Source organism: Pseudonaja textilis, chromosome 14 (genome assembly GCF_049901715.1).
Source record: "Pseudonaja textilis isolate UNSWEBS1 chromosome 14, rPseTex1.2, whole genome shotgun sequence".
NCBI classification, from domain to species: domain Eukaryota; kingdom Metazoa; phylum Chordata; class Lepidosauria; order Squamata; family Elapidae; genus Pseudonaja; species Pseudonaja textilis.
Genome location: NC_142003.1, coordinates 14,823,655 through 14,839,387, shown reverse-complemented (window position 1 = coordinate 14,839,387; position 15,733 = coordinate 14,823,655). Strand labels below are relative to the sequence as shown.

At 43.2% G+C, this 15,733-nt stretch overlaps 1 protein-coding gene across 1 annotated transcript in view; it reads left to right on the top strand.

The window, feature by feature from the left end:
- Positions 1–15,733, top strand: part of SOX8 (SRY-box transcription factor 8) — a 35,391-nt gene that overhangs the window by 10,620 nt on the left and 9,038 nt on the right. The window contains exon 2 of the mRNA XM_087912632.1: positions 15,131–15,369. Coding sequence (XP_087768758.1) covers positions 15,131–15,369 — 239 coding nt within the window. The remainder of the gene's footprint in view (positions 1–15,130; positions 15,370–15,733) is intronic.

Below are 15,733 nucleotides of genomic sequence, written 5' to 3'. Positions count from 1 at the left end.
CACACGAGTGCAAGCGTGCAAGTGCATGCATAATTTTTGGCACAGGAGCCCCCCCAAAAGTTAGCCGCCATTGGTATAGACTTTCCTTGCTTGAGCAGGGAGTTGGACTAGGTGACCCCTGAGGTACCTTCCAACTCTATTATTCTATGTTCTATAACAGGGGTCTTCAAAGTTGACAGCTTTAAGACTTGTGGACTTCAACTCCCAGAATTCTTCCTCCAGTCAGGTTAGCTCAGGAATTCTGGGAGTTGAAGTCCAAAAGTCTTCAACTTGTCAAGTTTGAAGATCCTTGGTCTATGAGATGCCGTTGTTCCTCTCTCTTCTGGGCTGGTCAGACACCCATATACCAGTAGGTGTAGGAAGGCCATTTTTCACCTTCCTAAGGGTCCAGAGGCTTCCCCTTGGGCTTCTGGGAGGCGGGAAATGGCCTCCCCCGAGCTCTGCAGCCCCTCTGGAATCCGGAAACAGTCCTGTTTCCAGACTTCCAAAAGGCCCGTTTTCTCCCCTCCCAGAGCCTGCGCATGGACTCTGCACTTATCTACATCAAGAATGGGCCACGTGGAGACTCCTAGAAGGGGTGGGATGGGTGGGGTCAGCCGGTCAGTTTAAATAACGGTTGCACAAACCAGATGCAAATTTAACATCCGGTTCAGTTGAACCGGTCCAAACCGGTAGAATTCCTCCCTTGACCGTTTCTCAGAATAGGCCTCATTGACCTTACTCAGGCTTGCTGCCAGGTTGGGAGGATGGGCGCTTCAGTTTTCAGGGAAATGAAACTAATTTGTGGCTGGCAAAAAGGCAACAAAATAAGAAGAACACAAGTTGCAACTATTTTTTCCGGAGAGAAGTTACTTTTGCAATTTCTGGATGAATACTTGAAGTTGCTGGGATGCATCCTGGGGAGTTTTTGTGCCACTGAATTTTAAGACAGGCTGTGAATGCTGAATTCTCTTTGAAATAAACGTATTTAGCCCTTGCATATAAATACGTGTGTAGAGCAGACCCTCCAATGGGGAGAAATTTATTTGGGAAGCTGACGTGACCTCCAATGCTTTGTCAGTGAAGTTTATGGCTCTTTAGAGAGAACTATCTCTTCCTGTCCTCCACACCCTCCTCCTCTGTTCCTCTCCACAGTCCAACAGCTTCGGAATATTTATATTGGGTCATTACAGTTCAGTCTTTCACAGCCGGACACCTTACACAAATATTTGAGATGTGGGTTTTTGTACTCCTCAGCCAGCGTGGGATCTTAAAGTCAACACAACCAGAAGGCACCGGATTGGAGAGAGCTATCATAAGAAATGGGACATGTAACCAAAGAGAGAGCTATCTTGGTTTTGTTTCAGCAAGAATAAATTGATGTAGGATATTAGTCAGAAAGTGTTTTCTTTTCCATTGAATTAAAGAGTGAATATATCCAACTGTAGTTTTTTTTTTTAATGAATCTGAAACAACAGCGGCTCATTTTACAATGTAATTTGTGTGTGTGAGAGAGAGAGAGAGAAAGAGATGGCGTATATGAGGATGGAAATTCCCTTTCTGAACGTTCGTTTTGTCATTTCTGTCTTCGGTGCTGGTCACCCACTCACAAATCCTTAGTAATGTCAGTGAAGTTATTACTCCCTAGAGCAGAGGTCTTGGCAACTTTAAGCCTGGTGGACTTCAACTGCCAGAATTCCCTAACCAGCTGGCTGGGAAATTCTGGGAGTTGAAGTCAGCCAGGCTTAAAGTTGCCAAGGTTGGAGACCCCTGACCTAGAGCAATGATGGTGAACCATTTGGGCCCTATCTGTCAGGATTCCAGCAGTTACTCCAATTAAATTGTGAGCCTCGAGCCACACTCCCAAAACTAAAAAAGATTTATTTGAAGGTAACATTTTATGTCCTACCTGGGCGTAGCAACTCTGAGATACATAATTTGCTGTTACCCTTGATCCTGCTTCCCCACCCCCACCCCTCTGGGCGTATCATCCAATGAAAAAATGTCCATAACCAAGAGTCACCAATCATGCTCTCCAATTAGATTCCCCCACCCCCAGAAGCTTCAGCCATCTAATCAGTCTTTGAAGAAAATATGAATGGAATGTACTTTCGATTCCACACTGTTGCCTGCTCTTTGAAACACCCCCCTTCTTTCTGTTGTCAACTACAAAACCTGTATACAAAATGTTTTATGAGTTGACATTGCATGTGATACCCAAAATACAAGCCCCCACACACTCATGTGCCCCCCATGCATGCATGCGCCCCCCTGTGCCCCAGCTGGTCTTCAGGTCTCTGCCGTGCATGTACAGGGGGTGCCCTGTACATGCACGGCAGAGACCTGAAGACCAGCTGGCCAGCGGGAGGCACACACGCACACATGCGAGATGGAGATGAGCTGGGGCAACGGCACGCATGCCCAGAGAAAGGGCTCTGCATGCGTTCCCTAGGTTCGCCACCATGGCCCTAGAGAAACTCTGACATTCAAGTCTTCATAGTATTATTGTGCGGTTTGAAAGGTCTTACTACTTTGGACAGGAAGGTGGTACAGAGAGTGGTGAGGACAATGGAAAGGATTATTGGAGGTTCACTTCTTCCTTCTATTCAGGACATGGTATATAAGCGATGCTTGACCAGGGTCTGCACTGATTGTGCCTGGGATACCACACATCCTTCCGTGACTGATTTTCTTTGTTGATATATAATTTCTCTCTCTCTCTCTCTGTCTCTGTCTCTGTCTCTCTCTAGATAGATAGATACACACACATATACATACACACACACACACACACACACACACACACACACACACATATATACACACACACACACACACACACACACACACAGAGAGAGAGAGAGAAATACCACTCACACATCATCACAAAATCTCCAGAACCGTAAAGCCTGCAAACTTGAAATTTAGCAGGTATATTTGTCTTGGCTTCTAGGTGCTCACTAAGAAAGGATTTTTCAAAATGACTATCATTTCAAAATGACTATCGTTTCCTATATTATTATGAACACGGATGCTAAGGAGTTCTACTCCCCCTCCCCATCTGAAAAGAAATCTGTTCCAAATGCAAAACACAAGCAGAGGAGTTTCAGTTTCAGTTTCACAGCACCAAGCAGCTTTAGTACAGAACAGTTGAGCTAAGCTGCGCCCAGGCTCCTTGCTGTCTCCTTGCTCACACAGCAAATATTGCTTCAGTTTCCATCTCTCTCTCTCTCTCTCTCTCTCTCTCTCTCTCTCTCTATGTGTAATGTATATATGTATGTATGTATCTCAGTTTGGTATGGAAATTGCACTATAAAGGAAAAAAGGCATTACAGAGGGTGGTGAAAACCACCCAACACATTATAGGGATCCCACTTCCTGCCATTGTGGACATTCAGAGGAAACGATGTGTGCGTAAAGCCCACAGCATCGTTAAGGACCCCTTCCATCCAGCCCACAAACTGTTTATTACGCTTCTTCTATCTGGGAGGAGGTTCAGGTGCCTGCAGTCTAAGACCAGCAGGCTAGGAAACAGCTTTTACCATACAGTGGTTTCCTTGCTGAACTCCTCAGTTCATTTGTCCCCACACATATGCAGATGCTTCCCTTGATAATATATGATGTATTTTGTATAATTCTCTGTGCATTTGTATTTATATTCAATATCTCCATAAACATTTTTTACAGTTGTATATATTCATATATGTGCAGTCACACTTATCTTTGTGTGCTCGTGTACATACATTTTGGTGTGTTTTCCATTGACAGTCATGGATGCCTTGCATATTTGTATACATATATTTATATTTTACTTTTGTCTTGCACTCTGGTTGGATGCTAACTGCGTTTCGTTTCCTGTATCCATGGCAATGACAATAAAGTTGAATCTAATCTAATATGTATATACTGTATATAAATAGGTATAGGACTATATGTGTGCACGGGCACATGTATGTGTGTGTGTGTGTATCCATTTTGAGAACGGGCACCAGGATTTCATTTTTAATGTGTGCCAGTGTGTTCACATAAAGTGACAATAAAGCTCTTCTCTTCTCTTCTCTTCTCTTCTCTTCTCTTCTCTTCTCTTCTCTTCCCTTCCCTTCCCTTCCCTTCCCTTCCCTTCCCTTCCCTTCCATAGACTAAAATGGGTATATCACACTAGGTGTGTAAAAAAACAAGAAGGGCATAGATTGTAGCTTACAGAGGGGGATGGACTAGAAGACCTCCAAGGTCCCTTCCAGCTCATTCATCCTATCCCATCCCATCCCATTCTTAATTCTGTTCTCTCTTCTCTTCTCTTCTCTTCTCTTCTCTTCTCTTCTCTTCTCTTCTCTTCTCTTCTCTTCTCTTCTCTTCTCTTCTCTTCCCTTCCCTTCCCTTCCCTTCCCTTCCCTTCCCTTCCCTTCCCTCTTCGGCATGATATAGTGCCATTTTGGGCTGAAGACGTGCTATTGCACTAAAATAAATTCCTTTTTCCTTCTCGGCTAGCCCCAATCAAACTTCTGCTCTTCAGGGCTGAGGGTTTTTCCTGGTTTGCTGCAGGAATAGACCTGTCTGCTGAGTTACCTAAAGTTCTGGAAAAAAAAAAGAAACTTCTTCACGAGCTCTCGTGAAATTGCTTTAAAATAAACACTGTCTACTTTTTCCCCTTTGAATGTGTAGAAGTAAGTATTACATGCCATGGACCGTTTAGTTTAAGAGCACCTTATTTTATATTTTGATGTCATAATTGACTATAACATACTGTATCAATTGTTTTTATCCATGCCTGGAAAATACTAGTGGATAGTATGCCTGGAAAATAGGGATAAAGGCTTAATAAATAATTAAGATTAATCCTGCTAGCATTTGGGGCCATAGTTGGAAAAGAAAAAAAAAAGAAAGTAATCGTGTATTGGAAGAGTTTTAAGTGTTCGAGCCATTGTAATCCTCTCTTTGCTGGCAACTCAAACCGCTCTGCAGAAAATAGTGTCAGAATCAATCAATCAGGAAGACTTGGACCACTTTACAAAACTTGGAAACATTTATTTTGTAGTTTTCATGGATTGCCCACAGTACGATGGATGCTGTTATCGAGAGATGCCAGGAAATATCTAATAGGAGCTAATGGGAGCACAGCTTTCAAAAGGCATTTTGAGATAAAGCATAGACAGAAAATACCTCCCCCAGGGATCAGAATGAAATGGGGGGGGTGTAATTTAAGACCTTTTCTGCCTCAAATGAAGGACAATTGCAGGAATTGAGTATATCAGTCTGGTGAAGAGAAGGACTAGGTATGACATGATAGCAGTATTCTAATATTTGAGGGGCTGCCACAAAGAAGAGGGGGTCAAATTATTCTCCAAAGCACCAGAAGGCAAGAGGAGAAACGATGGATGGAAACTAATCAAGGAGAGAAGCAAATAGGAATTAAGGAGAAACTTCCTAAAAATGAGGACAATTGACCACTTGCTTTCAGAAGTTGAGGGTGCTCTATCACCGGAGGCTTTTAAGAAGAGACTGGACAGCCAGTTGTCTGAGATTGTATAGGTTCTCCTGCTTGAGCAGAGGGTTGGACTGGAACAGGAGTCAGCAATCCATGGCTCTAGAGCCGCATGTGGCTCTTTCATTCCTCTGCTGCGGCTTCCTGTCACCCGATGGTGCCACAATTTTGAGAAGAGCTTCTGGTTTAGGGTGTGGGTGGGGGAAAGCATGGCGCTCCTGGAGGAGACTCTATGGCAAGGGGAGGGTTTTCTGGTTGGCACCACAATTGACGGGGCTTTCGCTTAGGACAGGTAGAGGAAAAAGGACGCCATGCTAGGAGGAGACTATGGTGGGGGAACCAGACTTCCGGTTGGCTCCAGAATTGAATGGGGGGATTCCGATTAGGACTCTCATGGCTCTTTGAGTGGTTAAGGTTGCTGATCTCTGGACTCGAAGATCTCCAAGGTCCCTTCCAACTCTATTCTGTTATTCCCGTTCACCTCATCTGCTCCAACCTTTATCTGCCTTTGTCAGCTGCGCCAGATCAGGCTTTTGCTGCTGGGGGAGACGGACAGGTGAAATTGGAAAAAAAAAAAGTTCCAATCCATGCTTTGCACTTTTTCAGTTGCAATTTGAACAGTGGGTTTATTGAGCCCTGGGGTTCTGTCTGTGCCATGGTGGCATCCTCACCATGCCCACTTCTCCAGGCTGGTATTCTAGGCACTGGTGGATTTAACATGCATTTACAAAGGCTCTGTTGGTCAGATTCTGTACTGTGTGTCATATTCAAGTGCATTTAACCAATATGAACTTATGGAAATCAACTGTTCATGTGTATTTAATCTGCTATTTTATTTGCCTGTTGTAAAAGTGCTCCAATAGTTCCCTGGAAAGGATAGCTAAATTTGAATTTTGTAAACAAAGATAATCCCAGATGCTGGTATTTTTTTAGGCATTTCAACACCACCTTTCTTTACATAGCCCTGTTGCCTTCTAACAATAACAATGCAATTTTGCATGTCTCTCAGTTGTGACTCCTACTGACTGATTGGGGTTTATTGCTGAGTAAATATGTGAAAAGACTCTGTTGCAAAAGTCTTCAGAAATATATGGCTTCAATTAATGAATGAATAAAATACAATATAGAACAAAGGTCTTCAAACTTGGCAAGTTTAAGACTTGTGGACTTCAACTCCCAGATTTCCTGAGCTAACATGACTGGAGGAGGAATTCTGGGAGTTGAAGTCCACAAGACTCAGAGCTGCCAAGTTTGAAGACCCCTGACATAGAACAACAGAGTTCGAAGGCACTTTGGAGGTCTTGTAGTCCAACCACTTGCTCGAACAGGAGATCCTATACCCTTTCAGACAAGTGACTGTCCAGTCTCTTCTTAAAAACCTGCAGTGTTGGAGCTTCCACAACTTCTGTTCCATGGGTTAGTTCTCATGTTCTATTGAGAGTTTTGCAGCGTAAATTCAGCTCCAGAAAAATAAACACAGTTGGCTGATGCTTCATTTAACATCTTTGTAAACATAAATAGATTTTACAAACCAGTTGTAGATTTCTCCAACATGGAGCAAACTCAAAACAGAAACGTGTTGCAAGTTCAGAGCAGAGCTCCATTCTTTTAGCAAGCAAGCAAGATAGTTTCATCTTCAATAGACAAGACTCAGAGCTTCAACACATAGCTGCAGAATTGCAGAGCTTAACATACAACCACGCTGGCTGATTTAGTTGCTATGCCAATTCATTGGCTGACCTTGTTACTAAGCTCTATTCCAGTTCATGAACATACATGTTCTCATGTATTTGGCATGTTCTCTTGTACTTGGCAACTGGTTCATAGCTATGTGATTCCTTTGGGCAACCTTTTGACAAGCAAAGTCTGTGGGGAAGCAACAACCATTTTAATTCACAACGGTGGCAAGAAAAGTCCCTTATCTGAAATGGAATAAGTTCTCTTACTTGAGCAGGGGCTGGACTAGAACACCTCTAAAGTCCCTTCCATGCTCATTTATTCTGATTCAATGTCAGCAAATTTCTCCTTAGTTCTAGGTTGCTTCTCTCCTTGAGTAGTTTCCATCTAGTGCTCCTCTTTTTGCTTTCTGGTACTTTGGAAAAATAGGTTGACCCCTTCTCCTCTGTGAGAACCCCTCAAATATTGACTGCTTGTCAACTACAAAGATACTCCTTTGGTCTTTTTAGCTGTCAGGAAAAGGGAATGGTGCCTAGATATTAAGTGCCTAGATAATCACCCTGGCAGGCCAAAGTTGTCGGAGCGCAACTGGAGAGCATGATTGATGACTCTTAGTTATGGATGTGTCCCATTGGGGAATATACATCCAGAGGGTGGAGGAAGACCAGGGTCAAGGGGGAAATGAACGATGTATTTTAGTATTGGCTACTTCCAGCTAACACCAACATGGCCACTTCTAATAAACCAATTTTCTTTGAGATGAGGCTAGAGACTTATGATTTGAGTGGGGGTGGATTTAATGGAGTCCTGACACTGCTAACATGTCATCTCTGGTCCTTCTTTCACTGGATTAAGGTTTCCCCCGCACATACATGCTAGTTGTTTCTGGCTCTAGGGGGTGGTGCTCATCTCCATTACAAAGCCAAAGAGCCAGCGCTGTCTGAAGACATCTCTATGGTCATGTGGCTGGCCTGACTAAATGCCGAAGGTGCACGGAGCGCTGTTACCTTCCCACCAAAGTGGCTGCTATTTTTCTACTTGCATTGTTTATGTGCTTTTCAACTGTTAGGTTGGCAGAAGCTGGGACAAGGAACGGGAGACTCACTCTGTTACGCGGCACTAGGGATTCGAACCGCCGAACCGCCGACCTTCCTGATCGACAAGCTCAGCGTCTTAGCCCCTGAGCCACCGGGTCACTGGATTAGATATACCTAATTCTTGCAACCGTTGTTGGCCGAACATGTTGGCTGAACATAGCATTTTCATTTTAGTTCGGCCATCCAAAAACAAATCCAAAGTTTTATAGGAACAGGAGAAATAACAGAGATAGAAAAATGTTAGCAAGCATGGTTTTTTTTTTTTTTAAAAAGCATAACTTACAGAGTTTCCCATTTACTTAGATCTCTTTGTGCCTTGGAAAAGATTAAAAATAATAGCAACTGCTGATGTTCTTTGAGGGAGAGCATTATGATATATGATATAAAAGTGAAACAGCAGGAAACAAAAGTACAATGATATACAAATGTTCTGGCTTTGTGCCATCCGCTGTCGGATGAATAACAGATGGATTTAAAGTGCTGCTCTCGGACGCAAGAGGTATAAAACACGTTGCAATACAGGTAGACCACAACAGGGACCTAAATTTCAGTTGCTAAGCAAGGCAGTTCAGTGAATTTTGCCCCATTTTATGACCTTTCTTGCCACCGTTGTTGAGTGAATCGCTACAGTGGTTAAGTCAGTAACATGGTTATTAAGTGAGTTGGCTTCCCCATTGACTTTGCTTGTCAGAAGGTAGCAAAATGGGATCATATCAGCGGTGGGATTCAAAAAAATTTTTTACTACTGGTTCTGTGGGCGTGGCTTGGTGGGTGTGGCAGGGGAACGATACTGTAAAATCCCCATTCCCTCCCCACCCCACTAACCTGCTTTCCAGCTCCATTCTCCTGTGCAGGGCAACAAAAGAAGACCCAGTCAAACAGCTGGGACTCAATGGAAGGCGGAGAAGAGATGGGGTTGGCGGGGTCAAAGGTGGTATTCCAAACTACTCAAAATTTCCACTGCCGGTTCTCCGAACTACTCAAAGTTTCTACTACTGGTTTTCCAGAATGGTCAGAACCTGCTAAATACTACCTCTGGATCACATATGATTCCCCAGACCCTGCAACTGTCATAAATAGGAGCCAGTTGCCAAATGGCTGAATGTTGATCACGTGACCATGGGGATGCTGCAATGGTCGTAAGTGTGAAAAATGGTCATAAGTCACTTTTTTTCAGTGCCGCTTGAACGGTTACTAAGTGTTTTTTAATCCTGTCATCCCAGCTGAAGATTTGAACTCTAAAACAGCAATTATACTGTTTGGAAGCAGGGGTGGGATTCAGAAATCCCAGCAACCGGTTCTCTGCCCAGTTCCTGGGTGGGGGTGGGGGTGGCCTACCAGAACGTCCCAGGTGGGCCATTTTTCACCTTTCCCAGAGTCCAGAGGCTTCCTTCGGGCTTCCAGGAAGGCAAAAACAGCCTCCCCGGGCTCTGGAGGCCTTCCAGAAGCTGGAAACAGGCCCGTTTCTGGACTTCCTGAAGGCCTGTTTCCCCCCCTCCTGGAGCTTCCGCGTAGACCCTGCACTTACCTACATCCAAAACGGGCCACGTGGAGACTCATGGCATGAGGGGAGGGGAGGGGTGGGCAGGGCCAGCTGGTCGGTTCAAATACCAGTTCGGGGAACCAGGTGCAAATTTAACATCTGATTTGCCCGAACTGGTCTGAACCGGTAGAATCCCACCCCTCTTTGGAAGTCTCCAGGCTGTTTGTTGTTGTTCCTGTTGCTGTTCCTGTTGTGGGACTACACAACCTAAAAATATGTCAGCCACTTGCAAATGTTGCTCAGAAACGACGCGCAGTTGGGTTTTGTGATCGAGGGGCTGCTTGAGGTCAGACTCCGAAATGGGTGCAACTGGCTGTTCTACATGAAGTCGATTGTCAAAAGGGGTGGGAAACTTTTTTTTTTGTTTTAACCTTTAAAGTGGGTAGTTTTCTTTTCTTTTTTTCTTTGAATAATGCTTTTATAAAAAGAGATTATATGCCCTATGTTTTATTCACCTATACCCTTCTACCTCCCTCTAAAAGATATGTCTTTAGATTCCACCAGTTTGGAGCCGAACAAAGCGCTGGCTTCTCTTTACAAGGAACACAGCCTGTTCAAGTATCTCGTACCAAAAAAAAAAAAAAGGCACACAAGAGGTTTTCAAGAAGCTAAAAGAATTCTACATACATACAAAAAGGAGCGTGGAAGAATAGGGATGCTGGCAGCCACAGCAGCTGGTTCTGATTCAGGGCTTCTCCGTTTGGGAGCTGAATTAACCAGCTTGGGTAATGGGGTAGTTTTCTTGAAGGGGTCTTTGGGGATTTTCCACGGGCTGTCAAAAGGTGAAGAAAAAATGCTTGTGGCTCAAATTTATATTTACCAACAAAGAGATAAAGGGATTTATTGAAATATAAATGCAATACAAAAATAGTTTGTCAAGAAAGCGACTGCCCCGCGAAGGTCCCTGGATTGGGGCTGAAAGGCGAAGGCGGAAGCAACTTGCTCCATCCCATATTTGGGTAGACCAGGTTTACCTGATAGAAAAAACCACTTAATCTCTCCCCTGGTATAGCCAACAAAGCAAGGAGAGTCTGTGGCTTAGTGGTTAATACATCTACCTAATATGCAAGCAGCCTGGGTTTGAATCCCCAAAGGGTATGGCTAGCAGACGAGAGCTAAATAGCTTGAAATAGATCTATACTAGTCTCTGGCCCCAGAGACTGGTCCCAGTTTCCCTGTCCAAAGCAGAAACTGAGGAGGCCAGCTTTTAGAAATGCAGATTTGGTAATCTGTTCAGAAAGACTGGGTCAAGGCAGAAACTCCAGATAACAAAAGGTTGGCAAAATTAGCTCAAACACCTCAGCTTTGCATTTCCCCCTTTGCCTATAGAGCCAGCCATGACCCCTACATGATCCCATAGGAATCCAGAAGGTATAAAACCCACCCACTCTAAACTCCATTTTGTCTGCTGTCCCAGAATCCCACATGGTTAGTGGTTCTCCTTCATCAATAAACCAACTTTCTTTCCAGTCAGCCTACATGTTATTTCCAGTGTTTTTCTCCTGGCTTGGAACTGAACCAGGTGGATATTTCTTCCAACATTAGCACACTTCGCCACAGCCAACCTGCAACAAGCAACTTGCCATGGCACCACTTGCTGTAAGAGAAGAGTTATACTAATATAGAAGAAATGATGGAACAGAATCATTAAAGGATGCAAAAGGAAGGACAAAATGAAATATGATTGACAACAATTAAAATAGTTTTTAAAAAGTATTTTAAATAATTAAATGGAATTGTTGAATTGTCCCGCAGCAAGTTGGCCACGGGGAATTGGCCCATTCTAGTATTTTTATGGGTTATTCCTTTATAAAGGAAAAGATTTCCCTTGAACTTGTCATAAACATTAAAAACTGTATTCTCTACATGAAAAAGGACAAAATTGTCTGCTTGAGGTAAAGAAAAATGAGAAACAATGCTATAGGACATTGCATATCAGAACAACTAGACACAAGGATGGTTTTTTTCCCCCCCATGCCGTCACTCTAATTCCCACAATGCTGTCAAACTATTTAGTAATGCTATATTACTACTATTCTTCTCGTCCTTCCTATTACCTATCTCCTTCTACTTATGATTATAACCTTGTTGTTTGTATCTTTACGATTTATATTGTTTTATTTAGTTTCCTAGTACGGTTTATGCTGATTGCTTATTTAGCATCCTATGACTATCACTTAGAGTTGTATCCTATGAATTATGATGAATGTATTTTTGTGATGACTATGATCATGATTTATAGCTTATATCTTTTATGTACAATGAGAGCTTATGCACTGAAGACACATTCCTTGTGTGTCCAATCACACTTGGCCAATAAAGAATTCTCTCGCCTCCCCTTCCCTCCTCTCCTCTCCCGTACTGTACCGTACCATACCATACCATACCATACCATTCCATTCCATACCATACCATTCCATTCCATTCCATTCCATTCCATTCCATTCCATTCCATTCCATTCCATTCCATTCCATTCCATTCCATTCCAAAATGATATTGACAAGAGAGGTGCTAATATGTCAGCCTTATGAGGCAATGTCAGCTGCCGTCTTACAGTGAAACAGCTGCAAACTACATGGCCGGTAGTTTGCAAGGCATTAGAGGAAGCCGGAGAAACATATAAGAAGTACGCTGACAAGAAGGAGCCCTCTCAGAAAATAATTTGAAATAGGGGGTGAAGTGTATTTGTCCACCACATATGTCCAGTCTAGATGACTCTTGAGAAAGCCGGGAGCAAAATTTGTAGATCTTTTCCCCATGTAAGAATTACCAACCTGGTAACGGTTGAACTTAAATGGCCAAAAAACCTTAGTCTTACACTGTAGTTTTGCTTAAACCAGCAAAACCTCTGCATTACGGCCCCTTAAACCTCCACATTATGGCCCCTTAAACCTCCACATTATGGCCCCTTAAACCTCTCCATTACAGCCCCTGGCGGAAGCCCCTCCTTCTCCTGATCTCATTGAGAGAGAGCAATACTTCAAAGTGAAGGAAATATTAGACTCTTGTATCTATAGAGGCAAACACCAATACCTTGCTTTATCTGATTGGTGTGTACGTGTGTGTGTATGTGGTCAGCGATGGGAGACAGCTAAGGGAGGGGAATGTTGAACGTAGGGATTTTGGCACATGATTCTGGGTACTGGCTATGCATTACTGCCATGGTGGTGCAGTGGTCAGAGTGCAGTACTGGAGGCTACCTCTGCTGACTGCCAGCTGACTGCAATTCAGCAGTTCGAATCTCACCAGGCTCAAGGTTGTCTCAGCCTTCCATCCTTCCCAGGTGGGTAAAATGAGGACCCAGATTGTTGGGGACCATAGGCTGACTCTGTAAACCACTTAGAGAGGGTATTAGAAAGGTATAGTTTATTAGAAGCCAAGTGTAAGTAACAGCAATTGCACTTAGACTATTGCTCTTACACTTGACTTCTAATAAACTATACCTTTCTCAACAAATGGAGCCAAGGATTGTTACTATTTAGAGGTTCACACTGTGGCAGGTCTGACAGGTAGGCCAAACAGTAAGCAGAGCCAGACGATCTAATTCTGCTGTATTTGTAAAGTTACATTAACAGAATCGTGCCAATTCAAAAGTATAACTCCTCCTATCCCCCCTTTACAGGAAAACTAACTCTTCTGAACTACTTCTTGCCTCACCCCCGTTTCTGCTAGTGGCTAAGTTGCCTTTTATCTGACCATTTCCTTGGCTGCGTCTCTTCTCCCTGTCTCCCAAGGTCATTTTCACTTACCATTACTCAATATTATAATGCCCTTAGATGAATTACTAGCGTGACCATCTCTGGAATATTGTGCACAGATCTGCTCAGGGCAGCTTGTAAGAGGCATAAGGGAACTTGGAGGTCAGAGAAGGTCAACTCAGGTGATCAAGCATTTGCAACATTTGGGGATTATTAGTCTAGAAAGGAGGTGAATGAGATGACAGTACATTGTACAAGATTAGATGTAGCCTGGATAAAGTGGACAAGGGGAAATTAGGGAAGTTAGAACTAACCAATACGATTGAATCCTGGAAGAATTTGGACATATGTAACAACTCAACACCTGTGATTCAAGTTTGGAATTTGCCATCACGAGATGTGATGCTCACTTGTACCAAAAAGTTTGGTTAGCTTCAAAAAAGGAGAGATTGGGGTGCTCTTAGCTTTGATGGCAGTGGGACTGCCTTTGAAGGCCAACTGCTGAAAGACTAGTGGACTTCCTTGGGCAGTTGGTTGGCCACTTAGACTGCTCGATTAATCAATTTATTTTATTGATTAGCCTACAGGCCAAATCGGCATACATGATTCGAACACATGTTTCCAGTAAAATCCTATACAATTTAAAATGAGAGTAGGGTAAAATACAATAACTATAGTATAAGATACAATAATTTAATACATAAATATGTAAAATAGAATAAAATGACATAAAATTATATTTCTGTATTACCCCTCCAATTTACCCTACATATGTCGATCTCAGTCAGACCATTTTAGTCAGAAATTGTGGTGTATTAAATGTTGTTTTCAAATTCTGGCCTCACATGAGGTATATGTTGTTTTAATATGGCTTCCACAGGGCCATATGTTTAATATGTGGATCAAGGTACTTATATCTCACCCCCTTATACAAGCAGCAGTTGAATAACATATGAGTCAGATCTTCTACCTCTTCAGCTCCACAAATGCATGTGTCAGGGCTCTGGGAGTTACCCCCATTTAAATAATGAGTCTCTAGCTGGATTTTCAAAGCTCAAAGAAGATTTATTAGGAGTAAACATGCCGGTGCTACCTGGGTGTAGCCAACTCTGAGACACATCATTCATTGTCACCCTTGACCCTGGTTTTCCCCCACCCCCTGGGTGTATCATAATTCATATTCTCCAATGGGACACATCCATAGCCAAGAGTCATCAATCATACTCTCCAGTTAGAATTTTGCATGATAGGAACTTCAGTTGCCTGGAAACTATCTATGAAAACATTTATGGAATGCAGTTTCGGTTTTGCAAACTGCTACACTGGCCCCCGCAATCCCTTTCTGCTGGCAACTCTAAAAGACCAAATAAATATGAGTTGACAGCAGGTACATTCATTGTACGAGGTGCAATGACAATAAACTAAACTAAACTAAAAGTTCATTGTATGAGACAGAATGGAATCTCCCAAGTCTAACTGCCGAGAGAGAACAAACGGCTGGATTAGGTGGGCCCTTTGGTCTGACCCAACAGGGCATTGATTATGTTCTTGGATTCTTCGGCCACTTTGGGACGACGTAAGAGTGTTAGACTTAAATTGGGTTAAAGGCATGCATGAATGACTCACTTAGTTTTCCTCTCTCTCTTTCTTAAGCTTGCTGAGTGAAAATGAGAAGCGTCCCTTTGTGGAGGAGGCTGAACGGTTGAGGGTCCAACATAAAAAGGATCACCCAGACTACAAATACCAGCCACGTCGGAGGAAAAGTGTCAAAGCCGGCCAGAGTGATTCAGACTCGGGAGCTGAGCTGAACCATCACGGAGGATCCCAGATCTACAAATCAGACTCAGGACTGGGCTCGATGAGTGAAGTGCATCACCCTAGTGACCACACAGGTGAAGGAAGAGTGTTTGTGTCAGACCTGCCCCAATTTAGACATTTAAAAAGGAAAGACTCTCGATTCCATTTGGTTGAAGTGAGAGGTTCTTTTACTCGAGTGGTTGCAGTGAAAGTAAAACTAGATCTAAGTATTCCTGCACAAAGATTACACTTTTCACCCTTTCCCTGGCCCTCCCCACATGACCAGTCCATCAGTCTTCAATAGGATGCCTTGAAGGTGTTTTGGGAATGGCTCGGAGCTTGGGGCCTCTCAATCCATTTTACATTCAGTTCCCAGGCCAGGTGTCCTTGGATGTTGGTTTATTCCAGTTTGGCACCTCTGCTTCTTTTCAATGTGTCTCCCCTCCCCACTCCCTGTTT